This window comes from Periplaneta americana, chromosome 4 (genome assembly GCF_040183065.1).
Source record: "Periplaneta americana isolate PAMFEO1 chromosome 4, P.americana_PAMFEO1_priV1, whole genome shotgun sequence".
Lineage (NCBI taxonomy): Eukaryota > Metazoa > Arthropoda > Insecta > Blattodea > Blattidae > Periplaneta > Periplaneta americana.
Window position 1 is genome coordinate 172,642,242 of NC_091120.1, and position 27,414 is coordinate 172,669,655.

At 36.2% G+C, this 27,414-nt stretch overlaps 1 protein-coding gene across 2 annotated transcripts in view; it reads left to right on the forward strand.

Annotated features, from left to right (window-relative positions):
- Positions 1 to 27,414, forward strand: part of Mdr49 (Multi drug resistance 49) — a 139,720-nt gene that overhangs the window by 74,811 nt on the left and 37,495 nt on the right. The window contains exons 4-14 of one of the 2 annotated variants that reach the window (XM_069824349.1): positions 149 to 351; positions 2,311 to 2,455; positions 4,693 to 4,793; positions 7,325 to 7,496; positions 9,705 to 9,829; positions 12,868 to 13,057; positions 16,129 to 16,353; positions 18,759 to 19,088; positions 21,391 to 21,651; positions 22,794 to 22,881; positions 26,692 to 26,822. In XM_069824349.1, the coding sequence (XP_069680450.1) occupies positions 149 to 351; positions 2,311 to 2,455; positions 4,693 to 4,793; positions 7,325 to 7,496; positions 9,705 to 9,829; positions 12,868 to 13,057; positions 16,129 to 16,353; positions 18,759 to 19,088; positions 21,391 to 21,651; positions 22,794 to 22,881; positions 26,692 to 26,822 (1,971 nt within the window). The remainder of the gene's footprint in view (positions 1 to 148; positions 352 to 2,310; positions 2,456 to 4,692; positions 4,794 to 7,324; positions 7,497 to 9,704; positions 9,830 to 12,867; positions 13,058 to 16,128; positions 16,354 to 18,758; positions 19,089 to 21,390; positions 21,652 to 22,793; positions 22,882 to 26,691; positions 26,823 to 27,414) is intronic. The other variant, XM_069824351.1, reaches the window with a different exon arrangement.

Below are 27,414 nucleotides of genomic sequence, written 5' to 3' on the forward strand. Positions count from 1 at the left end.
TTGTTATTAGAGGAGAAAAATTCTGTAGGACCAGAAATTAATCTCTACGTAGATTATTTTTCATGTTAAATTAATTTGGTACACATATTATGTTTATTGATCATTAGACCTGTATGTTTAACTGTGCACAATGTTTCTTTGTTTACAGTTTCGGTATGCAACATGCTGTGAAATAATTTTCGTGTTCCTGGGCTTGATTTTCAGTATCATCTCTGGAATTGGAATTCCAGTTATCATTATGCTTTATGGTGAATTTACTACAATGTTAGTAGATCGGGAACAAACTTACAGTAATGCGTCGTCCACACCTACTACAATACTCAGCTTGTTTGGAGGCGGAAAAATACTATCGTAAGTGAAGATAACAATTGGATTCATTGTAAATAATTGGGTTTTAATTGTTTATGTATGAATAAGCATTATTCTGTCAAGTTTAAAATATAATTAGACATTCATGTTTGCAGTAAATGCTTGTTGATTACGAAAAACTTTGATAAAATTAAGATGGAACAGTGTCCTTTTTTAGGCTGCGTAAATGCTTGTTGATTACGAAAAACTTTGATAAAATTAAGATGGAACAGTGTCCTTTTTTAGGCTGCGTAAATGCTTGTTGATTACGAAAAACTTTGATAAAATTAAGATGGAACAGTGTCCTTTTTTAGGCTGCGTAAATGCTTGTTGATTACAAAAAACTTTGATAAAATTAAGATGGAACAGTGTCCTTTTTTAGTCTGCGTAAATGCTTGTTGATTACGAAAAAACTTTGATAAAATTAAGATGGAACAGTATTCTTTTTTTAGGCTGCGTAAATGCTTGTTGATTACGAAAAAACTTCGATTAAAATTAAAACGGAACAGTGTCCTTTTTAGGCTGCGTAAATGCTTGTTGATTACGAAAAACTTTGATAAAATTAAGATGGAACAGTGTCCTTTTTAGGCTCCTAAATGCTTGTTGATTACGAAAAAACTTTGATTAAAATTAAAATGGAACAGTGTCCTTTTTAGGATGCGTAAATGCTTGTTGATTACGATAAAACTTTGATAAAATTAAGATGAAACAATGTCCTTTTTTAGGCTACATAAATGCTTGTTGATTACGAAACAACTTTGATAGAATTAAGATGGAACAGTGTCCATTTTTAGACTGCGTAAATGCTTGTTGATTACAAAAAACTTTGATAAAATTAAGATGAAACAGTGTCCTTTTTAGGCTGCGTAAATGCCGTCCTTTACGGAGCTTATTTCTGAAGATATTTTGAGCAAAAATGCCATATAAACATAGTTTCTATTCTCAATATTTTCGGAGTTACACTAATTTAAAATTGTTTGTAAAATACGTTTATTTAGTTTGAAAGTAAACGAATACGTAATACAAATAGAGAATTAACTATTCAGAAATATCGTTTAATTGGCAAGTATTATGAAGCTAAAATGTGCTGTGAACTCCTTACTTGCTTCGTACAGACATCTTTTTCTAACTAAAAAATTGCATTATTGTTACGCATTTATCACAACAATTATTACAAATCACACCACTTCCACCGACTTAATTATTTGCAGATCAATTTTGCATCCTAATTTACAGTCTTGGAGAGTTTACAACACATTTTTAAAAATGTCACTTGAGTACACTTGGCCGCACACTTGTGAACAGCACTCGTCGCTCTACGTAACTGCATACAGTCATCTTTGGTTTCCGTAGCGCTAGTGCTGGCTGCTGACTGCACACTGACTAAGACCCAGAGATGAAAGTTAGAATTTATAAAACAATTATATTACTAGTTGTTCTGTATGGTTGTGAAACTTGGACTTTCACTTTGAGAGAGGAACAGAAGTTAAGGATGTTGAGAATAAGGTGCTTAGGAAAATATTTGGGGCTAAGAGGGATGAAGTTACAGGAGAATGGAGAAAGTGACACAATGCAGAACTGCACACATTGTAGGCTATTCTTCACTTAACATAATTAGGAACATTAAATCCAGGCGTTTGAGATGGGCAGGGTATGAGAACATATGGGTGAATTCAGAAACATATAGAATGTTAGTTGGAAGATCTGACGCGAAAAGATCTTTGGGGAGGCCAAGACATATATGAGGGTGGGGGTAATATTAAAATGGATTTGAGGGAGGTCGGATATGATGGTAGGGACTGGATTAATCTTGCTCAGGTTAGGGACTGGCAGGCTTATGTGAGGGCGGCAATGAACCCCCGGGTTCTCTAAAAACCATTTGTAAGTAAGTGTTTAACAAGCTGATACCGGTACCTCTATAAATGTCACAATTTCCTAAGTAAGTGTTTTTTTTTATTTCAGAGCTAATGCCAGCAGAGAAGAAAGAAACGATGCTTTACTAGATGACTCAGCTGCATTTGGTATTGGCTGTACTGTAGTTGGAGTGATACAGTTTTTAATTGGGTCAGCAAGCATTGCTGTATTAAACTATGCTGCACAGAAACAGGTAAACCATCTAACTTTGAGCTAATTGTACTTCATTCATTCATACATTTATTATATTCCATAGATCTTGCATGAGCAATGAAGCTTTAAGATGTGGAACAAGTCAAAATTTTACAATATTACAATTACAATTTTTACAAAATTTTATAGTTTTACAATTTAGTAATTTTCTACAATTTTTACAATTTTGTGCAATTTTTTACAATATTTTGGCGAGATGTAGTGAGATGAGGTGAGGTCCGAGGATTCGCCAAAATATTACCCGGCATTTGCCTTTTGGTTGAGGAAACCTCGTAAAAACCCAACCAGATAATCAAGTCAAAGGGGGGTAATCAAATCAAAGGGGTTGATGCCAAGGACTCGCCATAGACTGCAGAGAACTAAGTTCGTACTCTTCCAGCTATAGTATTGTTCTCATGATCAAAACTAGTTCTGAGTTGAATTTATTATTGAATTTATACGCATTATTATCAAACAAATTATTGTCCATTAACTAACTTAATGAACTAATTGAAAAATTCCTTTTATTCGGCCTTATTTTTAAAATAGTTTGTTTGTACTTGCCAGTTCTGCGAATGTTTTTTCTATTAACATAAATAGTTTCAAGTTGAAATTTATATTTAATTTACACATGTTATTAATGAAACATACTAGAGAATGAGCCACAGTCATCTTTGGGGGCCTATTGACTGAATGAGATTTCTCTTCCTCATACAGTGCAGACTAATATTAGTTTTAGAATATAAAAGAGAGTGATTAATTTAAAAAGTAGTTAAATTTAGAAATGCCGGAAATTTAGATGTCCTAATGACTCCTCTTCTCCCCTTGGTAAATGTTAAAACCAGTGACGTCGCCAGGATCAGGGCAAGGGGGGTGCGGATGGGGTGCGAGCTGTAAAAATGTGGTACATAAAAAATCCAAAATGTTCTCTCATGCATTTGCGCGCATACTATACATCTGTTTATTAATATTACTATGTATTATTATTATTATTATTGTTATTATTATTATTATTATTATTATTATTATTATTATTATTATTACTATTATTACTGTTCATCATATCCATAACGATACATTAAGGGATGTAGTTTTTTCACATCCAAGAAATTGTTTATTTTTGTTCTTCAAAATAACTTATGCCTAGTATTTTTTTTAATAAATTGCCCTTTGGGGTGCGGAAAGGAGTGCTCCGATTTTTTATGGGGTGCTTGTGTACCCTTTCGCACCCCCCTAGCGACGTCCCTGGTTAAAACACTAGTCTCGCATTTGGAAGATCTCCGGTTTAATTCCCGGAGTTAGCCAATCTATTTGAGCTTTTAGAGTGGTATAAATAACTAAAAATCTGATTATTTAAAAATACAAATGCCGAATTGATTCCTACTTCCACTACCAGTACAAATATAGAAATACTGATTTGCAAGACTTGATCCATAGTTTTACACGTTGGCTGGTAGATAACGGGCTGTCAAAATAAGAAACTCGCAGTTAAAGCAACTATAAATAAAAACGTTGCAAGGAACAAATCACAGCCATAACCAATCTACACAACAATTCAACCTAAGCAGAACAATACATAAACTTCAATCACAACTACAGCAACATAGATACCGACATGAAAATAGTAACATGTCCACCCAAAAAACCAGAAACTTGACACTGTAGAACAATACGAAATTTACATACTTAAAAAAGCACAACCCCAGTACATCGTGAACACTTAATTCAATTTCAAAAACACACACCCTTTTCGACAGAATCATGAACACACCCTACCATAACAGGAAACCAGAAGATAGCACGTGATTTTCACTAGGCTTTGAACAATTTAACCAGTATTATAACACTTCGAAACTAGTCAACCAGGTAATTACCTAAAAAGTTAAAACAGGAAAGAAGATGCAAGTTAATCAGCGATTATCTAAGTGTTAAGAGTGTATATAGAAGAATGAATAAAAAAAATCTTTTCAAAGGGAAAATTGTTCTGGGGCCAGGTATTGATTCTGGGACCCTTTGCTTAGCGCACGAATACTCTACCGACTGAGCTACCCCAGGAAATTATTCAAGCCTGCTTCACAGGGAACTTCTACCAGATTTGCATTAAAAAAAATCTATTAAGTTCGAGCTGTACCCATCCAAAATATTTTCTTACAACCACCACTGGAGAAGCTTACCATAATGTTGTAATGATGCTAAATGAAAGAAATTAATTTACGTTTTAATCTGTAATAATTGTAGGTCAGTCGAGTGAGGAAGTTATTCCTAGAAGCAGTACTGCGTCAAGATATGACATGGTATGACACTACCAAAACTTCCAACTTTGCCAGCAGAATTACAGAGTAAGTATTTTAATACAGTTTTATCCAATATGATGTTGTATATGATGTGAAAAAAAAATTATAACGTTGTATTGTATTATTGTTACTGTGATTTAGTTTTGTTTATAATTTCACATACATACATACATACATACATACATACATACATACATACATACATACATACATACATACATACATACATATATATGCAAGCAACAGTTACTGAAGACTGCTGACAATAGCAGAAGGGATAAGATGACGAATCAGCTGACAGCAGGAAGAGTAGGTCATAGAAAACAGATCAAGAAGGTGGTTAAGAAGAAACTAGCAAGACGCCCAGAGCCGACAAAGAGGAGAAGTAAAGAAGACTTGGGTAGTCCATCTACTTGTGAGGAAAAGGAAGGAAATAAGGAACCGCAGAACTACAGTCTACGAAGTTGGTGCTTAAGGGGGATGGAGTGATAAAAGTGTGGCAAAAGACATAGAAACAATAAAGTGAGTATTCAAGAAGTAAGAGTAACTAGCAAAAAAATCGGAGAGAGAATGTATAAGCGAATAAGTGAATTAGTGTCCAGAGAAACAAGAGTTGATAAAGGAAGTGACTAGAGAAAATGAGAAGTGTTTGTTAATAGTAATTGGTAGTGAAATGTTACTAATATTGGAGTGGCGACTAAGTTAGTGTACAAAGAGAGAAATTGAAATGATAGAAAGACAGCAAGTATTTTTTAATGTAAGTTTACAAATGAATGTTGAGTTGACTTACAAAAATAGTGGCAAACGGAAAATTTATCGGGGTGAAAGGGAACAGTTTAACAAAATAAACATGTGATTCAGTGTTTAATGGAGAAATAGGGAAAAGAGTGATAACAGAAGTGAGGAGAGGTAGAAGTGATTGTAAATTAGAGAGGAAAGTGAATGAGTATGATTAAATAGTGTTAGTAAAAGTTAGTTCAAAATTAGGGAAATTTTAGACGATAGGAAGTACTTCAAATATACAGTAAGTAAACAATAAAAGTGGTGAGGTGTTCATTAGAAAGAAGGGAAAATTTTAAGGGGAGAGGTTAGAAATCAAATTGAGAGTATGTATTATAGTAATAGAGGTAACAAAGGTAAAACAAGATGACTGCACACGTCAATGAAAGTTTATTGTAATTAGAAGGTAATGGGGAGCACGAATACAGAGATGTGGTGGCGACCCATTACCAAATAAGAGTTGTAGAAATAAATATATCAATATCAATATAAACTACACAGACGGTGCTCGAACAACCAAGCGGAACACTACGCAATCCTCAAAGCCCTAGAACAGCTTGAAGTACTCTAATAACTGCAGGATATTCGAAAATCAGCAGCCATTCATACCGACAGCAGAATCACACTCGATTCCTTACGAAATTTCAATAACCATCACCACTTGATAGAACAAATTAGAAAACAGATAAGAAAACTGGAAACACTAAACTGGACTATTCACTTTGCATGGGTTAAGGCACAATTTGGACTTGCGGGGAACGAGCTGGCCGACCACTTGGCAAAGCAGGCAGGAAGCACCAACGAGTTACCAGCGAGCTTCGACAGGATACCAGTCAGCGACATCATGCGGGAACTTCAAGAAGAAAGTGTGCTTAAGTGGGAAAGTGAGTGGCAAAACAAGAAAAATGGTGCAGTGACAAAATCGTTTTTCCCCAATGTAAAAGAGAGGTTACGCGTTAACATTCCACTGAATGGAAAAGTCACAACTTTCCTAACTGGACATGGAAAAACTAGTGCCTACTTATACAGATTCAAGCTGAGGGACAACCCTTCGTGTACGTGTGGAGCAGAGGAACAGACCGTTGACCACCTCCTTTTCGAGTGCCCGAAAATGGACAAAGACTAGCGTTCCAGCGGGAAATGTTAAGGAAAACTGGCAAATGGACTTTCACAAAGCGTAAACTAATGCAAGAACATGCGTATAAACTATGTCAATGCTATAAATTTAGGCTAGTAAACTTAGGATAATTAATCTAGGATAGATAAGAATAGGCATTAGATATAGTGAAAGACTAAAATTTTCACAATAGAATAACAAACCTACATAGGCCTAGAGAGTGACAGAAACGAGGCATGTGTATAGTGTAAACATACAGGTAGCAAGGCATGTAGTATTACCTTTATTGTAATGGGACATGCTGTTCAACTAATATTAAAAAAAAAAGAAATACATACATACATACGTGTTCTGACCAAGGGCAGGTCTTTCATTGCAAACCCAGCATTCTCCAATCTTTCCTATTTTCTCTCTGCATATGATCCACATATCTTAATGTCATCTATCATCTGGTATCTTCTTCTGCCCCAAACTCTTCTCCCGTTCATCATTCCTTCCAGTGCATCCTTCAGTAGGCAGTTTCTTCTCAGCCAGTGACCCAATCAATTCCTTTTTCTCTTTCTGAGCAGTTTCAGCATCATTCTTTCTTCACCCACTCTTTCCAACACAACTTAATTTCTTATTATGTCTGTCCAAATTCCATATAGCCCTATTATAATTGATACTTTTCTTTTTGCAGGGATCTGGATAAAATGCAAGATGGAATGGGAGAGAAAATCAGCATATTTGTGTACCTAATTACTACATTTGTAGCTTCAATCGTAATGTCATTTATAAATGGTTGGAAGCTTACGCTTGTAGTTCTGAGTTGTGCACCAATTATCATCGTTGCACAGTCTATAGTAGCAAAGGTAGGTAATTGCTTAATTCTAGTAGGTACCCTTACCCACTGTACATATTGAAACAGAACAGCTGTATGAGTACATTATTAATTACTGTTCGTATCATTTCTTAAAATGTCTAGTTGGATAACTTCTAAGTGAATTTGATAATGTATGAAGTTTTTCAAAAGTTAGGACACCTTCCAAATTGCTGAATCCTGGTGAAGTTTGAATATGAGTGATCACAAACGTGGCATACATGAAGTCACAGAAATATTGGTACCCTATGAATTGCGCCGTAAAGAAATCATGTTGAGAGCTGTGTAGCGCTGCCAGTATATAGGCTATAAGAGCATAATCCATAACACGAGTATGCATTGCACAATGCTAGTGCATTTTGAGACATGACACTTCGAACACGCATTGAAAACAAACTTTCTCCGATATCGTGTCATATGTGAATTCTTCAAGAGGGCTGCTCTGCTATAACCACTTTCACATTAAATTGGTGACTTCCATCGATCCATTTACAGCTACAGGTCTGTCAAAGGAGAATGGAAAGGAAGATGCTAAATTTTTTCACTAAGAGACAGACTCAGAAACGAGGAAATAAGAAGAAGGACAAAAATGCGCGATGTGGTAGAAAGGGCAGAAAACCTAAAATGGAAGTGGGGCAGCCACGTAGCACGTATGGATCACCAGAAATGGACAAATCGCATCACAATGTGGGACCCGAGAGAAGGACGACGGCACGTGGGATGACAAAAAACCAGATGGGCAGACTACTTCAGAACCAGAGCAGGAAGTCAATGGTCGAGAGTGGCACGAGACAGAGAAGTATGGAGACAGCTGGCACGAAACATGAATCAATAAGCACCAGATAGGACAGAAAGGCAACGACAGTGAGTGTAATTCGTGTGAAGTGATATGAGGAAGTGTAGGAGATGAGTATGGCAGAAATGACTGAAGAGGGAAGTCAGGAACAGTGAAACGACGAAGTATCAGTAATATGACCAAGCTCCCAAGGACTCGCTCACCTTAGGAGTCTACTTATGAGCAATTCCCTGTGACAACAAGAGGCCCTTGCCCTTACGGGATGTGTACGGGCTAAATTTATTTATTTATTATTATCGATCCATTTCAAGACTACTATTGTAGATAAGAGATAGCCTATATCTCAGTCCTGTCACAGACTCAGCCTGTCACTTAACTAACCCCATCATCAAATCCTCTCTAACTTTTTCACAAACCTCAGCCCATTTGTCACACACTTTGTAGTTATGTCACAGAACAGACCTTGAAGCTGTATGTCACAGAGCTTAGTCTGTCATTTAGTTAAACCCTCTCAACCTCTGTGAAAAACCTCGGTCTACCTGTCACAGATCTTGGAGGTTCAGTATTTCTCAGGTTCTCCCGTATTTCTCGGGTTATCCCGTATTTAGCCCTAATTTTTAAAAGTCTCCCGACTCCCGTATTTTTCGTCTCTTCGAGCACTTTTCTCCCTTATTCTTGCATAATGTAAAAATCTATTTTAAACATTTAATTTTTCCGTTGATATCAAAGCGAAGTTGTGAAAATATATTGGAGACTATCACAGAATATAAGAATTTATTTTTTGTAGTGTGGACGAGTATAGTGTAGTGTGTAGTCAGGACGAGATTGACAGAACACAAGAGGAATTGCCGGCTAGGACAGATCGACAAATCTGCAGTGGCAGCACATGCCTATCAAGTGGGCGATCACAACACACGATTTAAGGACACGGACATCTTGAGCACGACGACACACTTCTTCCCCCATCTACATAGAGAAGCGATCGAAATCTATAAACATGACAACAACTTTAATCGCAAGGAAGAAGGCATAAAGCTAAACAAATGTTGGTACCCGGTCCTAAACAGAACAGATAAGAAGCCACTACAACAAAAGGACGGAACCCAGAACAGGAGCAGCGAACAAAGCGGCGCGGACCGCAGCGACAACAGGCCTCGGCCCGCTAGATGCAGTACAAATACGCCCGCACAACCAGCCACAGGATCAGTTGCCTCAGATACGCCGAGAAGAGTTTTGCGACCTCGGATACCACTCCACTGAAGATGTCTGCCGCAGTTGCAGACGAAACGTCTGGTAGAAAACCAACCAACAGACCACGGCCTCTCAGCCCGAAAAATTAATCTAGATCTATAAATTTATTTTTTGTAATGATCCAAAATCTTAAACAGAAATTTCGCATTCCAGGTGCAAAGTTCACTCACAGCACAGGAGCTGGAATCATATGGAGATGCAGGTGCTGTTGTAGAGGAAGTGCTCAGTTCTGTGCGGACTGTGGTGGCCTTTGGAGGTGAAGACAAGGAAGTTGCGAGGTGAGTTCGTATTGGTATTTAAGTTGGAACTGATTTACAATTGTAAATTGATTAATGTTACTTTTCAAATCTTACTGAAAAGTTTAATTACACACACACACACACACACGGTGTCCAATCTTGTTTTAGTTGGTGTGTTATAATATTATATATATATATATATATATATATATATATATATATATATATCTGTACCTCTGATTGACAGTGGCGTCTCGTGGCCTAGAATTTGTCCGGGGCTATTTGATTATAGTTTGTCATGCGTGGTACTAAAACTAAAAAGTCATTTCATTATTGCTCATAAAATTACATTACCTTCACTTGTATTACACTACTTTACCGCAATACGAACGCTACCGCGACAGAACTGAATGAGCCCCAATAGTCCTCCATCTTACAGCGCCTTCACTTGCAACATCTATGTTATAGGATCTAGCATCTCCATGCACTGAGTGCTACGCCGAACCAGGAACTACGTCATACTCTCCTCGTAAGATCTGTTCTGGGGATCTAGCATCTCTGGGCTAGAATTTGTCTTTCGCTTCTACAACAGAAAACTATAGCATCTCCTCAGAGCAGATGAAGTCCTAACTTTGACTATAAAGAGAACGAGACTTCCTCTATATTTGAGAGTTGTTCGTAAATATCTGAAATAACATATTATGCAAATTTTCGTGCGGGGCTGAGCCCCGAAGGCTCCAAAGAACGAGACGCCCCTGCTGATTAAGGTTCTGGCTGATATGTACATCTGTTATCAGGCAGTACATCTCACTTGACGATATGTGTTGGAGGAAGAACAATTGTTTGTATGCATCTGAAGTCTGACTAGTGTAATATATAGCTAGTCGGTAATGAAGGGGCGGAAGGAACTGGCGACCCTACCCCATTATTTCCTGACCAAGTTGCCTCATAAGTGATGCCTTGTTGATATCACTTGTGAGGTTCACACCTTTCTTCGGACAGTTGACTAAACAACAATATACAATTAATTGATGAGCTAGCGGACTTACTCGTGTTAATTATGTAAGCCGCACAAATCTTACATAATTAACACGAGTAAGTCCGCTAGTTCATCAATTAATTATATTCAAGTGTTAAAAGTAGTGCACATAAGATTCAAAATGGGAACAATATACATTTGGTCTGCATATTTACAAACTAAAAGCTTAAAGTTTCCTCTCCCCTTCAAGCACATATAGTCTAAATTAATATGTCCATAGCTGTACAGTCATAGTTAGCATGTCTTATAGTGAAACGAGCAGGCCTGGGTTCAAATCCTGTGTTATTTTTAAAAAGTGTCATATTTCAGTTCACTGATCGATAAATAAAAGTAGGTAAGTTGGCCTGTTTTCCATTATTAATTATTTATGTAGTAAAGTATAGTGTGTTACAATTTTTATAAAAGCCTAAAGAGTTAATGAGTTTAATTATTTAAGATACAAACTTTCTTTTGTTGAAAATTTGGATTTATCAGAGAATATTGTAAATTCAACAAATCAGTGGGCATCATTAATAGAGTTTTAAAACCTTCATTAGTACAAAACTCAACTCGTACTCGTCTTTATCAAATAATAGCTCGACCAGTCTTATGTTATGGGAGTGAAGCGTGGACTATAAGGACAAAAGATGAAAGCAGACTAACAGCTTGCGAGATGAGATTCATGCGCCAAACAGCTGGCTACACTAAATGGGATCGAAAGAAAAATGAAGATATCCTTCAAGAACTTAATGTGTCATCATTACTGGACTATATCTCCAGAGATCAGTTAAACTGGAAGGAACACGTCTCAAGAATGGTTTCATCCAGGATCCCTAAGGCAATAATGAAGTATCGTCCAAATGGGAAAAGGTCACTTGGTCGACCTATGAAAAGATGGCAAGAAAATCGCTTTTTCAGGCCGTAACAGTTCTTTTGGGACTAGTACTTGACAGGATGATGATGAGGATGATGATGATGATGATGATGATGATGATAAAAGTCTAAAAAATACTATTTTCTGTCTACAAAAAGGCTAAAATGGTCCGTAAAAAAATTGTAAGAATCCGAACCCTTGTTATCAGTAATTAAAATGTAATAAAATTTCAGGAAACTTTGACTTTGTATATTGATATGAGATATGACATGAATGACATGACATGATATGGCATGATATGTGACATGATATATGACATGTTATAACATGGCATGATATGTGACATGATATATCTGATTTGATATATTATGATATATTTCGTGTCAAGAATTACATCTCTGTAATGTGGACCTCACAATTTTGTATACGGTGCCACTACTACATCCATTACAATTACACCTTTATGTAGATGCTCTTATAATTTAGATTCATACCTCTTACTTACAGTTTCTCATTATTGTATCCTACTCTTTCCCTTACATTCATTTAACAGTATCTTTTTTTTTTCCTCTTCACTATTTGCTATAAACTCTTACTCCTGCTCCCATCTAATTTCTTCTATACTCCCGCCTTTAAAACCTAATGACTTAATTTAATTCATTCAAAATTGCCACTTTTGCTACTCCTTTCTTTATTTCCAGTTCATTTATATCGAACACTCTCTCTGTTTACTAATAATACTTGTTACTAATCCTTATTACGTCATTATCCAATAGAATCGTTATTATGTCCGTTTCTTGTGTAATTTACATTTACTTATTGTACTTATTTTCTTCATACTATGCTTCACTATCCTAACTAGCCTCTCCCACCATATTCCTCGTCTATTTTTCTTTTATACTTACAAAATCATCTAGGTATATCCTTAATCATCGCTGGACCTGAATCATTAACTTTACTCAATACTGTTATAATAGGTGTGCATGCCTTTTTCTTCTCTTCAGCTCGCCACATTTAATCTCTTGCACTCACAGAATCACCTTCACATCCACCCTCGGTACTGACCTTCCTTTCCCATACGCTATTTAATTCATTTCCCGAATCACTTGAATTTTCACTCATGTTACTAGACTTCATTGCACGACTTTGTATATTAAATAAAGTTTGTGAACTTTTTTTTTGCAGATATACGGAAAAACTTGCAAAAGCTAAAGCTACAGGCATCAAGAGAGGGTTATTCTCAGGATTGGGATCTGGAATAATGTGGTTCATTATTTACTGTAGCTATTCCATTGCTTTCTGGTATGGTGTGACTCTAATTCTGGAATCGAGAGAGAATGAAGATGGAGAGTATACACCTGCAATACTTGTTATTGTAAGTATCAGTTTAATATTTACATAAAGATGTATTATTTATTATTATTATTATTATTATTATCATCATCATCATCATCATCATCATCATCATCATCATCATCGGTATTATTATAGTTGTTATTGTTGTTACTGCGTAACAGGGAGAGCACATTTGCGAGAGGATGACCAATGCAGGGGAATTAAACCATAGTTTGTGTGCATTAAAATTGCAGGACCCATTTTCCGGTATTTTGAAGAACTATTTAAGAGTCTGGAAAGCTTAAATGGTGTCCAAATAATGGACAGTAGTTACATTAGTTTCTTTTCGAAAAGAAGGACGAAAAATCACTTGAGTAGGTCGTTTTACAGATTCACTGGTGAAAACTCCTCAGGCCTTAACCCAATCACCTGGTTTGACGAGCTATAGTCCCGTGAGATTTACCAAACCAAAACAGTTTAGTAAGACATCTCAAACAGTAGGTACCGGTACTGTCATACTCAAAAATAATAAAAATAACATCACAATTTAATGAATTAAATACTATTATGGTCACAATCATGCCATGGTATGAAAGAAAAATTTCACAACCTCAAGCGGGAATCGAACCTGCGACTTCCTGGTCTCCGGTCAGGCGCTCTACCACTGAGCTATCGAGTTCGTCTCACGCCAAAGGCTCGGAATTATGCTTTCATACTAGCGACTCTGTTATAGAGTACTGTCCATAGCGTCGCAGGTTCAATTCCCGCTCGAGGTTGTGAAATTTTTCTTTCATACCATGGCATGATTGTGACCATAATAGTATTTAATTCATTAATATGTCACATCAACGGACGTATATACGTCACCAAACATCGTAAGATGAAGATTACAATTTAAATATTAACACAGCGAAGTTATTCATTCATTTAATTATTAATTTATTTTTATTAATTTTTGTATTATTTATTTATTTTTTACTCGTCCATCCTTTCATTTATGCATTCATTTATTTAAATAACTTGATAGTTTTTCAGTAACATTTCAGTTAGAATGTAATTGAGAATGAAGATAATGAGCTCGAAACTGCACTTACATCTGTAGTATTCTAGAATTCTGTTTACAATAGCCTAACTGATTCGGAAAAATTATAAAGTATCCAAAGCAAATCTCGTTATTTTCGTATAAGTTTCTGTCCGATGAATAGGACAGTTACGAGAAAAATTGTGATTATTTCATCTGGTACAGTTCATATTCTAGACGCCAAGATCTTGATTCCCTATTTTTATCCAAAGTTCTTAAAGATAATATAACACGCTAGCATTGAGCCACCACGACAAAAATAAACATGCTTACTTTTGCTAATTAAGCTATTAATGGAAAGACAGAAAATAATATTAATTACATTAATTCCAATGTACGAAGCCTGTCTAAAATGTATCCGACCTTAAATTTTCCCGCGCAAAGTAGTGATTCTAAGGCGGCGCCACTGTGCACGGTGGAAGGAGGAACCGTAATGCGCATGCTTGAATTTTTTCACCGCATTCGCTTGTGCCAGTCACTGGCTGGTGGTCGCCAAGTAAGGTGCTGTTCTAAGTGTTTGTCGGATTTAGTTTTCTCGCAAGATGACTGAACGAATTGAGCAAAGATACTGCATCAAATTTTGTCAAAAGCTTGGTGATTCTCAAAGTCAAACAATTCGTAAGATTCAGCAGGTGTTTGGGGAAGATGCGATGGGTGTAACACAAATTAAGGAGTGGTTCAACCGATTCAAAGATGGCCGCACAACAGCGGAGAGTGAGCAGCGTTGTGGCAGGCCCCAAACTGCTCGGAGTGCAGCTGTTGTTGAGAGGGTGCGAAATTTGGTGATGGCAGATCGTCGTTTGACCGTGCGGGAGATTGCCAAAGAGGTTGGAGTAAGTAAAGATTCTGCACATGCAATTTTGCGTGATGATTTGAACATGAACCGAGTGGCTGCGAAAATCGTGCCCAAGTTGTTGTCCCCGGAACAAAAAGACCTCCGTCGTGACGTTGTACAGGACCTTCTGGACACCGCCAACACTGATCGTCGTCGCAATGGAAGCATCCCGAGTCTCCAAGGCTGAAGAAAGCGCGGCAGGTGCGAAGCAAAATCAAGGTGATGCTGACTGTTTTCTTTGATGTCTGTGGAATTGTGCATCACGAATACGCACCGGAAGGACAAACGGTGACAAAGGAGTACTATCACGATGTTTTCCGGCGACTCCGTGATGCAGTTCGGCGCAAAAGACCAGACATGTGGATGGCGAACAACTGGCACTTGCATCACGACAACGCCCCTGCACATTCATCCCAATTGATCCACACTTTCTTGGCCAAACATGGAATTACAACTGTTCGCCAACCTCCCTGCTCTCCAGATCTGACTCCTTGCGACTTCTGGTTGTTTCCAAAATTGAAGACACCACTGAAAGGATCCCATTTTGAGAGTAGAGAAGAGATAATGCGGAACGCGACGACGGAGCTGAACACCATTCCAAAAGAAGACTTCCAGAGGTGTTTCCGGCAGTGGAAGGATCGGTGGGCTAAGTGTGTGCAAGCACAAGGGGCCTACTTTGAAGGGGATTAGGGTCCCAACCCCGTCAGGTATTTGAAATATTTTTTCTGGCTAAAGGTTGGATACTTTTTAGACAGGCCTCGTAAAATACATATAAAGTAGGTTAAGTTACTGTCAACTTAAAATAAGGAGAGCTCAATTCAAACAGAATAAATAAATAATAATTACAATTATTCTAATGTAAAATTATAAAGTAGGGCTAATGTACTGGCAACATAAAAAATTAGAGTTTAATTCAAACAGGATAAATAAATAAAATAATAATTACAATAATTCTAATGTAAATTATAAAGTACTGGCAATGTAAAATAAGGGGAGCTTCATTCAAACAGGATAAATAAATAAAATAGTAATTACAATATTTCTAATATAAAATATAAAGTACTGGCAATGCAAAATAAGGAGAGATTCACTCAAGCAGGAGTTTTAAAATAGTATTATTGTTCCATTTCGTAGCAGTAGCATTCACATTTCTTTTATAAAGGCATTAGTTAATTTTCGGAAATTGTTACTTAAGGTACTGTTTGGTGTGTTGTCTGGAGCAATGAACATGGGACTGGCGTCGCCCCATTTGGAAGCATTTGCAGTGGCAAGAGGCTCTGCTGCAGCAGTCTTCTCAGTTCTGGACCGTGTACCACAGATTGACAGTTTGAGCACTGTGGGTCTCAAGCCAGAGAAACTTCGAGGTGAAATAAAATTGCAGGGTGTCCACTTCCAGTATCCAGCAAGACCAGATGTTAAGGTACATATCGTATTCTGTAAAACTTGCATATGATATTTAATTCATGCTTCATAGACAAACCTCCAGTCCTTCTGTTATAGCTAGTGTAGTTAGTACTACATGTTGAGCTGATAGAATTTCACTTCTGTTTGTGGACGTTCACAACAATTCTTCCACATGTAAAAAAGTTAAACGAAAACTCTCATTATACTCGAATACAATGCCAAAATTAGTTAATTTTTTCTGCAAACGAACGACATTTCTTATTATTAGGATGGACAAACATGAGTAATACTCGTAATAAAGAAAACCTGGACATACCATTTTGCAGACTATCCAAAGTTAAAAGTAGTCCTTATATCCTGGGCTGTAGGATGTTCAACATGTTACCACAAGAAGCACAGGAAGTGTCACTTGACATATTCGAACTCAAAGTGAAAACGAGACTTCTTAGAAACCCATTCTATTCAGTGCAAGAATATTTTGAGTTAGAAAATCAAGATGTAGATATTTTTTAGGTTCCTTTTTCCGAGTTTTATTATTATTTTGTAATATATTAGGAAATACTCATAAATTGTTAAGTTATTTATTTTATTGTATATAAACAGAGCATATCAGATAATATTTGGGATCAGTGTGTTACAATTTTCATCTCGATATTAGCCTATTTTTGATAATCTTGACTCTCAATTGTAAACTTTAAGGAGTACTGGTATTTGTAAGCATTTTATTTTATCTTTAGTGGTAATAGAATATTTTTCATTTTAGTACGATAATTTCACACTTGTAATTTGACAATGTCATTAGCTTTTACTATAACGACAGCTAATAAACACCATACTACTATACTATACTATTAACTTCAACACTACTTTCGCTACTTTTACTGTTTCTTATTCGTTTATTTAATTACTAGCCGTACCCATGCGTTCCGCTGGACCTGTTAGAAATAAATATAAAGTAATTACATAATTAAAATAGGACATTTGACCCAGGGAACATTCGTGTTTGATAGAAGAATAAATCGTTTAATATGTTACTTACCGGTAATTTAAATTGTATTTAAAAAATTAAAATGCGATCATTTTGATCAAGAGACCACTCACTTGGTGCAATGACAATTCCTTTAACATGTTTCTTTTATTGTTATTACATGCAACCATAGTTTAATGAAGATTGACATATCTTTTAGTTTTAATGTGTACCTATACTTTATATTACTTGCTATATGTTTCTATTAAATTATGGACTAATAACTTAATTTTAACCCTTGTTTTCTACGTCTTCAGTAAATGGCGCTTGGCCCACTATGGTTCTGAACCCTTCAAATAACTTAAATAGTGATATGTGATATGTAATTATATTTCTTTCTTTCGAAAATGTACGAATTCACGATCTCCTATGCACCATTGCCATGGAATGAATAAATGTGTTTTTTCTTTCTACTCAAAAATTTTATATTTTGCACATTGGAGTTACTGCAGGAATAACAACACTATAATCTGAGGCGGCGGTGAAAATTTATTGTATTGTTATTAAAAGTCTTGTATATCCTTAAATATCAGTCCTATCAAAATTTTGCATAGAATAAAAATGTACGGAATAGCCTATCAAGTTTTCTGTGCATAAGAAGCTATTTTATTCTTACCAGTCCTCGATTCACTCAGAAGTTACTATAATAACATTATAGCATTATGTCCATATAGAGAAACTATACTTTCCAATGGTAAAATAATAATTAATTATTATACAAATCAGTTAATTTAGCTTCCGATATTACTTCATACAAACACAGAAACATTCTCGCTTCATAGCTTTCGATTGTTGTTGTCCAAGGCCCCTTATAGACTAAGTCATTTGTTTTTTATTTCATTACACCGCCTTAGATGGCAGTTATTTTAATTTTAAAACTCGTTTATCTCATTAAATATCAGTCCTATCAAAATTTTTGAAAGAATAAAACTTATCGGAAATCATTTTTAAAGAAACTTTTGTTATGTGACATTTTTCACAAAAATTAATAATAAGCGAGATATTTCGATTTATTTAATTCAGGCCCCCTTATAACCCCCCTTTTAAATAACGTATTTTGAATTCCATATAGCCTAAAATCTAAGTTACAACGAACTTAATTTATATTCCAATTTTCATCGCAGTCCGTTCAGCCATTATCACGTGAAAAGGTAACAAACATCCAGACAGACAGACAAACAAAAATGTCAAAAATGCGATTTTCGGTTTCAGGATGGTTAATTATACATGTTAACACCAATTATTTTTGGAAAATCGAAAATTAACAAAAAAATTTTGGCTACAGATTTATTATTAGTATAGATACTTTCTTGGGTCCAGCAACAAGCACAACCACCATTAGACTACGAAGGATGTGTGAGTTGAATATGAACCTCGTCTTATTATATTTGTAGGTGCTGCAAGGACTGAACCTGACTGTGAGGTGTGGTGAGACAGTGGCGTTAGTCGGCAGCTCTGGATGTGGCAAGTCAACAATAATCCAACTTGTTCAGCGACTCTATGACCCGTGTGAAGGAAAAGTGTTGCTGGATGGTGTAGACGTGAAGGAGTTGAACGTGGGTTGGCTGCGCAGCCACATCGGCGTGGTGGGGCAGGAACCAGTTCTCTTCGCAACCTCCATCAAGGAAAACATTCGCTATGGGCGTGAAGACGCTACACAGGAGGAAATAGAAGCTGCAGCTCGTGAAGCCAATGCACATGATTTTATCTCCAAGTTACCACAGGTAATTATAAGGGCTTCAAGCATTTTAGTTTTAGACTCCTGTATGTTAAGTGTTGACTTCTGTTGAAAACAAGTGAATGAGTTATTTATAAAAGGGCGTAAGTCATGAATACTAAGTTTTTAGCAATTTAAGAAAAACTGCTTACAGGCCGAAATTTTGAAACTAAGGCTCTTATAAAAATTGTATCATAAATTCTACTAAGCATTACAGTGTGAAACTTAGACCTCTTCATTTCTAAATCGATGTATCTACACCCAAAGAGCAATTATCACATTACAAACTCATTTTCACAAAATTAGCTACTTATGCCCTTTCATAAATAACCCATTCAAGTGGAAAATTCGACATAATAATGATATTCACAAACTTTATAATCAACTGTCAATTTTAGATGTAATACGGAGCAGAAGATTAAATTGGACAGGACATGTTATACGTATGGATGACTCCAGAAGCGTTAATGAATGTATATGAACACCTTTAACAACACAAGGCCACTGGAAAGACCTCGAAATAGATGGAAAGATGAAATTCAGAATGAATGCGTGGAAATTGGAATTACCAACTGGGAGGAACTAGCAAAAGACAGAACAGAGTGGAAGTGTTTTGTGAAATCGACATGTAGTCGACATATTCCATAATGTCCTTTGATTGATTGATTGATTGATTGATTGATTGATTGATTGATTGATTGGTTGGTTGATTGATTGGTTGATTGTTAAGTTTACTTTTCAGAACATTCAGATATTGTCACTAGGAATATCGTTTAACTTCTTCTAGTTTGACACTGTTGAATTCCATGGTAGGGGGAATTTGAAAGGCAGATTATATAATGGCGGACGGGATTGTGTTCAGCAGAATTGAAATTTGATGCAGCGAAGAAAGACTGATAATATTTTTTCTGAAGGTCTTTTCTACGACATGGAAACATGGATTTATTTCCCTTTCAAGAGAAATCTGTTGTTGTTATCTAATGCCGGGCTTTGGCAACGAAGCCATTAGCGTTCTTGCTCTCCAATATTTCTCTGTGGTGGAGCCATCAGGTAGAACTTCACAGGTTTGTAGATGATCTTCAGTCATTTCTTCTTCTTTGTTGCATAGAGGGTAATTTGGATTTGTGTAAATTCCTATTTTATTCAAGTGTTTGGCCAAATAATCGTGTTCTATAAGCAGTCTGAATTTTGCTACTGCAGATTTACGTGGGATTTCTGGAATAATTTCCGTTTTTTTTAATTAAAATGCTCCATTTTTTATCTTTGGCTTTGGTACATAGTACTTGGTTTTGCTTGATTTTATATTTATTTTTAATTAGTCTTTTGATGGATGTAAAAGGTATGCATGTAGAGAAATCTTGTTAAGGTTATTACCATCCATAACAAGTCATTTCCTTTGGTATAGAGAGAAAAAAAAAGGGTAACTGAAAGTGCATAGAAATAATTACTTTCAGGTAGAGTTAGTAACTAAGTTTCAAATTTTTAGGACCTATTATAACTCGAATTGAATTTCTTATAACTATGCTTCAGGTTCTCACAGGTTTTTGAAATATTTTTAGTATTTTATCAACCTTATTGGAAAGAAGGAAAAACTTGAACCATACAACATTCTGTTAGTGTGCCATATGTTGAAACTAATTATTTCACAGTTTTCATAAGAAAATGAAAATATTTCGATGCTTGTTATAATATTTAAAGTCGTCACGTATTTTTTTTTCAAAGATTGGAAATGTTTTTGATTGAAAACATTTTGCTATGAATTACATATAACACTGAAGCCAATTATCCATACTTTTTTAACACATTCAGTGCCGGAAATTTAAATCCCTAACCTTTTTGAAAGACTGGTTTTTAACTACTATGTGCTTTTTCACAGTAGTCTACTTAGTTAAATCGACCTAAGTCGACACTGTACAACGAAATACATGGCAGAGATTTTCAGGTGTAAACCATCATTCTTTGGTTAACATGCGCTTGAAGACTGAGTGAAATTGTATTGGTTGATTGTTACAGTGAACAACCAATAGCTGTTACCTTCAATAAATAAAATTAGGAGCCTATATAAGAACATTTTAAGTAAGAACTCTGAAACCAATAATTATAAGGATCTTGTACGTTTTAAAATACGTACGTGCTTCATAAGGTTCCTGATTAACCCAAACTACGTACATTATACTGATTTACAGTCCTCCTGAAACACTCTGTATAATATACAGAGAATAGTTTACTTACAAGAAAGTAGTTAATTCGTTCGAAGTTACGGAAGTAGTATCTGTGGATTAATACATTTCTATGTAATTGTTTACTAGGGCTACGATACATTGGTGGGTGAGAGGGGTGCTCAGATGTCAGGTGGGCAGAAGCAACGCATTGCAATAGCCAGAGCTCTCATTCGACGTCCAAACATTCTTCTCCTAGACGAGGCAACATCAGCTCTTGATCTGCACAGCGAGGCGAAGGTTCAAGTAGCTTTAGATCGTGCAGCCAAGGGACGCACAACCCTTGTAGTGACGCATCGTCTCTCCACTGTCAAAAATGCTGATCGCATTGTGTATATTTCTGCTGGACAGGTAGGATGATTATGCAGAACTGAAGGCTAAAAGAACTTATTATTGTTGTTGTTATTATTATTATTATTGTTATTATTATTATTATTATTGTTGTTGTTTATAACTTCATATTCAGGTATGTTCAGATTTTTCTTACTCGTAAAATTTATTAAAGATGTACTGATTCTGAACTAAATTAGATTTAAAAAAAATATTGTATAGTATATAAAGCACGTAAGGATACGTCACTGATGGTAAGGTTATCAACGTGTTATCATTGGAATTATTATTATTATTATTATTATTATTATTATTATTATTATTATTATTATTATTATTATTACTTACAAATGGCTTTTAAGGAACCTGAAGGTTCATTGTGCAAGATTAATCCAGTCTCTATCATCATATCCCATCTCCCTCAAATCCATTTTAATATTATTATTATTATTATTATTATTATTATTATTATTATTATTATTATTATTATTATTATTATTTACATAGAGGTCTCTGCCGACCTGGTTGGCGAGTTGGTATAGTGCTGGCCTTCTATGCCCAAGGTTGCGGGTTCGATCCCGGGCCAGGTCGATGGCATTTAAGTGTGCTTAAATGCGACAGGCACATGTCAGTAGATTTACTGGCATGTAAAAGAACTTCTGCGGGACAAAATTCCGGCACATCCGGCAACGCTGATATAACCTCTGCAGTTGGGAGCGTCGTTAAATAAAACATAACATTTAACATAGAGGTCTAAGAACCTATACTGACATAAATAATGTTTAGTTGACTGTCTTTATTTGAATATTCTGAACATACTGGTACCGGTACAGTATGTGAGCAATAATACTTATTCACTAAGTATTGGTACTGTAATACTCATGTCACAAACAGTAACTGTAATACAATACACACTGAGCAAGCCAAGTTATAAATTAGTATGTGCGGAAGGAAATGATAAAAGGAAACATAAGCAGACGCACTTGTATACACGAAAATTATGTATAAAATTGTTTACGGATTTTGAGAACTTGGGAGAGAATATTCTTATTTAGTTCTAATTTTTGCCTCTCTGTCCTTCACTATTTCAATACCGGTACTTACATATGTTATTTATATTTATGACTTGCGAGATAAAAATGTAATTTTTGCATTTCTTTCAGGTTATGGAACAAGGTTCACATAATGAACTGATGCAACTTCGAGGGCACTATCATGCTTTGGTGATTGCTGATCCAACACTCACACAAGGTAAGTTCTCAGAGATTTAGCAAGAAGCTTTGAAATGCCACATTATCACATTGACTTGTAACATATATGTAAACAGATGTCTTAATCGAGTTTTATGTATGTTTTTAAAGTGTCAAGTGCCATCCTCCTCTGTGATGCTATTAATTTTCTTTTATTCCTCTTCTCTTTCTGGTACATAGTGTCTTAGGAGGAATGTAAAATATTTCAGGTTAATGTAGTTTAGGTTAATCTACATCGATTTAACCTCATAGGTATACCTATGTCCGAAATGTAACAGTTGGGAAGTTATTGATGGGCGAATTTTTAATTGGAGAGAGGCATTATAGACATATAGAACATTGTGATATGATACATTATTGAAAATGCTGCATATTGTGTTGTTCCAATAAGTTTATTTCATAATTAAGTACAGACTCAGTAAGAAAATAAAATAATTACGTAAGGCAAATTACTACAAGATTGTCCTTATGAATTACATGAATTGTAAATTCATATCAGGTACTGTACCAGTACCAGTTCTTTCCAACCACAATCAAATGCTTGGTAGCATGCCAGTTTCAGATAACATCTGGTAAACAATGGAAAACACACAGCTATATGGAACCCTTCAATTGGGAAAATGTCGTCTGTATTCCTCAACAGCAGTTAATGCATTGCCACCACAAAATCCATAAACAAAAAGCAGTCTGCATATTCACTATGTGAATACCCGAATTAAATATAAAGTGAACATGTATTCAATTGTATGTGTTCTGCTGGTGTTGCAGTGCTCAGATGCTGCCATGTGCAAAAGATCTGGCGTGACACATCAAGTACATACAATACACAGAACTTAAGATGTTCCAGTATTTCTCACCAATCGTTAGACTTTGGAGATAGGTATACTTACTTACTTACAAATGGCTTTTAAGGAACCCGAAGGTTCATTGCCACCCTCACATAAGCCCGCCATCGGTCCCTATCCTGTGCAAGATTAATCCACTCTCTATCATCATATCCCACTTCCCTCAAATCCATTTTAATATTATCCTCCCATCTACGTCTCGACCTCCCTAAAGGTCTTTTTCCCTCCGGTCTCCCAACTAACACTCTATATGCATTTCTGGATTCGCCCATACGTGCTAAATGCCCTGCCCATCTCAAACGTCTGGATTTAATGTTCCTAATTATGTCAGGTGAAGAATACATATCAGGTTAAATCCAAACTACATTATCCTGCAGTATTTTACATTCCTCCTGAGACACTCTGTATAACAGCTTCATTCCAGTCTATCACTGGTTTTCCTCAACTTTTACTTCTCTTTTTCATACAGGTAATACTATTTGAAATCATATGTATTTTCCTTTCTTATTGGATGTCTGTATTACCTTCATCTGTTTTTTTCATTTCCCCTATTTTTTTCCGTTTTAATATTTCTCCTGATATACAGGGTGTTTAAAAAATACGGGGCATAATTTCAGGTATGTATTTCCCACATGTAGACAATCAAAATAGTTCATTACAACATGTGTCCGGAAATGCTTCATTTCCGAGTTATGGCCTTCACAACATTGAAATTCAACATTGAAATTCACTGGAACGTTTTTCTTTCCGCAGGTCGTTGTCATTACAGAAGATGTTCAAAATGTCCACCTCCTGCTTGAATACAGACCTCACATCGATGTCTCATTGACCTGCGAATACGATCCCAAACTCCAGGAGTAGTAGTAGTATTAGTAGTATTTATTTATTTAACCTGGTAGAGATAAGGCCATCAGGAGTATTGCGTATGTCCTCAGAACATGCCACAATTCGATTCCGAAGGGATTCCAAATCAGTCACCGGAGACGAATAAACCAATGATTTTAAATGGCCCCACAAGTAGAAATCGAGAGGGTTCAGATCAGGTGAGCGTGGAGGCCAAGCAATTGGGCCACCTCTACCTATCCATCGATCAGGAAACCTTCGATCCAAGTACCGGCGAGCCATACAACTGATGTGTGCAGGAGCACCATCATGCAAGAAGTGAATGTGTTGACGATTGATCAGTGGAGTGTCTTCTAAAACATGAGGTATGGTGTTTTTTGGAAGTTTGTGTACGCCTGCCCCGTTAGTCTGTTTACAAGTACATGGGGTCCAACTAATCGATCACCAATGATACCGGTCCACATGTTGAGGGAGAACCGCACCTGGTGATGAGATAGAACAGTTGCACGTGGGTTTTCATACGCCCATACATGCTGATTGTGGAAATTTGTTATGCCATCTCGTGTGAACTGTGCTTCATCTGTAAATAATACTAAGGCAGGAAAGTTCGGATTTACACCACACTGCTGCAAGAACCACTGACAGAACCTAGCTCGTGCAGGGTAATCTGCTGGTGACAGGGCCTGTACAGGTTGAAAATGATAAGGATACAATTGATACTCTTTCAACAGTCTCCAGACAGTCGTATGAGGAACACTGACTTGCAACGCTACCCTTCGTGTGCTGATAGAAGGAGTCATGTTCACAGCCTCCAGAATCTCCTCCTGTACTTCTGGAGTTGTAGATCTTGGTCGTCCCCTTCCCAAACCAGGAGAGTTAAATTTTCCACACTCGCACAGACGGTAATGGAGACGTAATGTCTTCCGATCTGGACATTGTCGCTGTGGGTACCTCTCCTGATACAAACGACGAGCCAGTGCAGCATTGCCGTCCGCCTTACCGTACATGAAGTGTATCTCTGCCAGCTCTTGATTTGAATACATGTCGCACAGTCTAACGCCTACACAACACTGAATGTAACCTTCGCCTCGGAATGAACTGTCAGAGTGCCCTCTTAATGTCTCCTTTGACAGCAACGACCTGCGGAAAGAAAAACGTTCCGGTGAATTTCAATGTTGTGAAGGCCATAACTCGGAAATAAAGCATTTCCGTACACATGTTGTAATGAACTATTTTGTTTGTCTACATGTGGGAAATACATACCTGAAATTATGCCCCGTATTTTTTAAACATCCTGTATTTTCATTTCTTACCTTTTGTATTCTGGGCACACTTCATCTTTGAGCAACACATTTCTTCCCACTGAAAGTAAAGTCAGGTGAAGAATACATATCAGGTTAAATCCAAACTACATTATCCTGCAGTATTTTACATTCCTCCTGATACACCCTGTATAACAGCTTCATTCCAGTCTATCACTGGTTTTCCTCAACTTTTACTTCTCTTTTTCATACAGGTAATACTATTTGAAATCATATGTTTCTTATTGGATGTCTGTATTACCTTCATCTGTTTTTTTCATTTCCCCTATTTTTTTCCGTTTTAATATTTCTCCTGATATATTTTCATTTCTTGCCTTTTGTATTCTGGGCACACTTCATCTTTGAGCAACACATTTCTTCCCACTGAAAGTAATTTCTGTTTCTTTCTTTCTTTCTTTCTTTCTTTCTTTCTTTCTTTCTTTCTTTCTTTCTTTCTTTCTTTCTTTCCTTCCTTCTTCTGATCCGTATTTGATCTTTGTTTCCCCCTCTCTATTGTTTCCTTTTTCTTGTTTTCCTTTCATTATCCCTCTATTCCTTCTTTTTGTGTTTCAACTTTTTTCAGACACCCCTTTTCTTCCTTGAAATGTTTTCATTCCTTAATTAAGAATATTGATAAATAAGATTGGCTGATAATTTAGAATCCAATGCAGCTCATATTCGCTCGATACGCCAAATCGAGTGACTTTCTTTTTCTGTATTGTTTTTAATTCATACTTCTTGCTAAGATTTGTTTAATTTGAAATGTATTGGACGTCTCTGGCCAATCACGTGCTTTCTAAGACGTGTTTTTTTACAATTCAGGTGCTGAAAGTGAAGAAGTAATGCAGATAGAGAATGGCAGTGCAGGTGATAAAATTGACATACAACGGCAGCTTTCAGTTCAGTCTCAAGTTGGAAGTACCAAAGATGACATTGATCTTTCTTTGATAGATGTAAGTACACGTACAGTGGAGTTTAGATTAGCGTCAAAATTCTAATAATCGTCTTTTCTTTTTTTTGCCGAATCTTACGTCAGTATATTTCTCTTGGATAACCAACATTCTCACAACCTGAAGCATCTAGTCACTCATCCAAATGTGCCTTCTTTTGTCCACGTATTTATATAAGAGCGTGAACTGTTCTTTTAAATTTTGTAATCAAACTTAATGTTCCATTGAAAACCGCGATTTAGTATGTTTAGTCCAGTATCAAAACTAACATTTCACTGATTTTGCAGGAAAGCCGAAGTACTTGTCCCAAGCTTATACCTACAAGAGAATTGTGGAACATTTATAGTAATTTAAATCTTTGTCATCCAGATCACCTCTGCAGCTAGAGAAGTGTGATGACAAAAATCTATCGATCACTATTCTATGACAGAGTGGTGGGAGAAGGAAATCTGGTCTCTAATTATGATAATAAATGACTGAAAGATTTTTAGTTTTATCCTTAAAATGTGCAGAAATTTGATCCGAACAAATGTAACTCTGAAAAATTCCTTTGCAGAACGAAAAGTTACATTTCTGTTTTACTTTTATTTAAAGA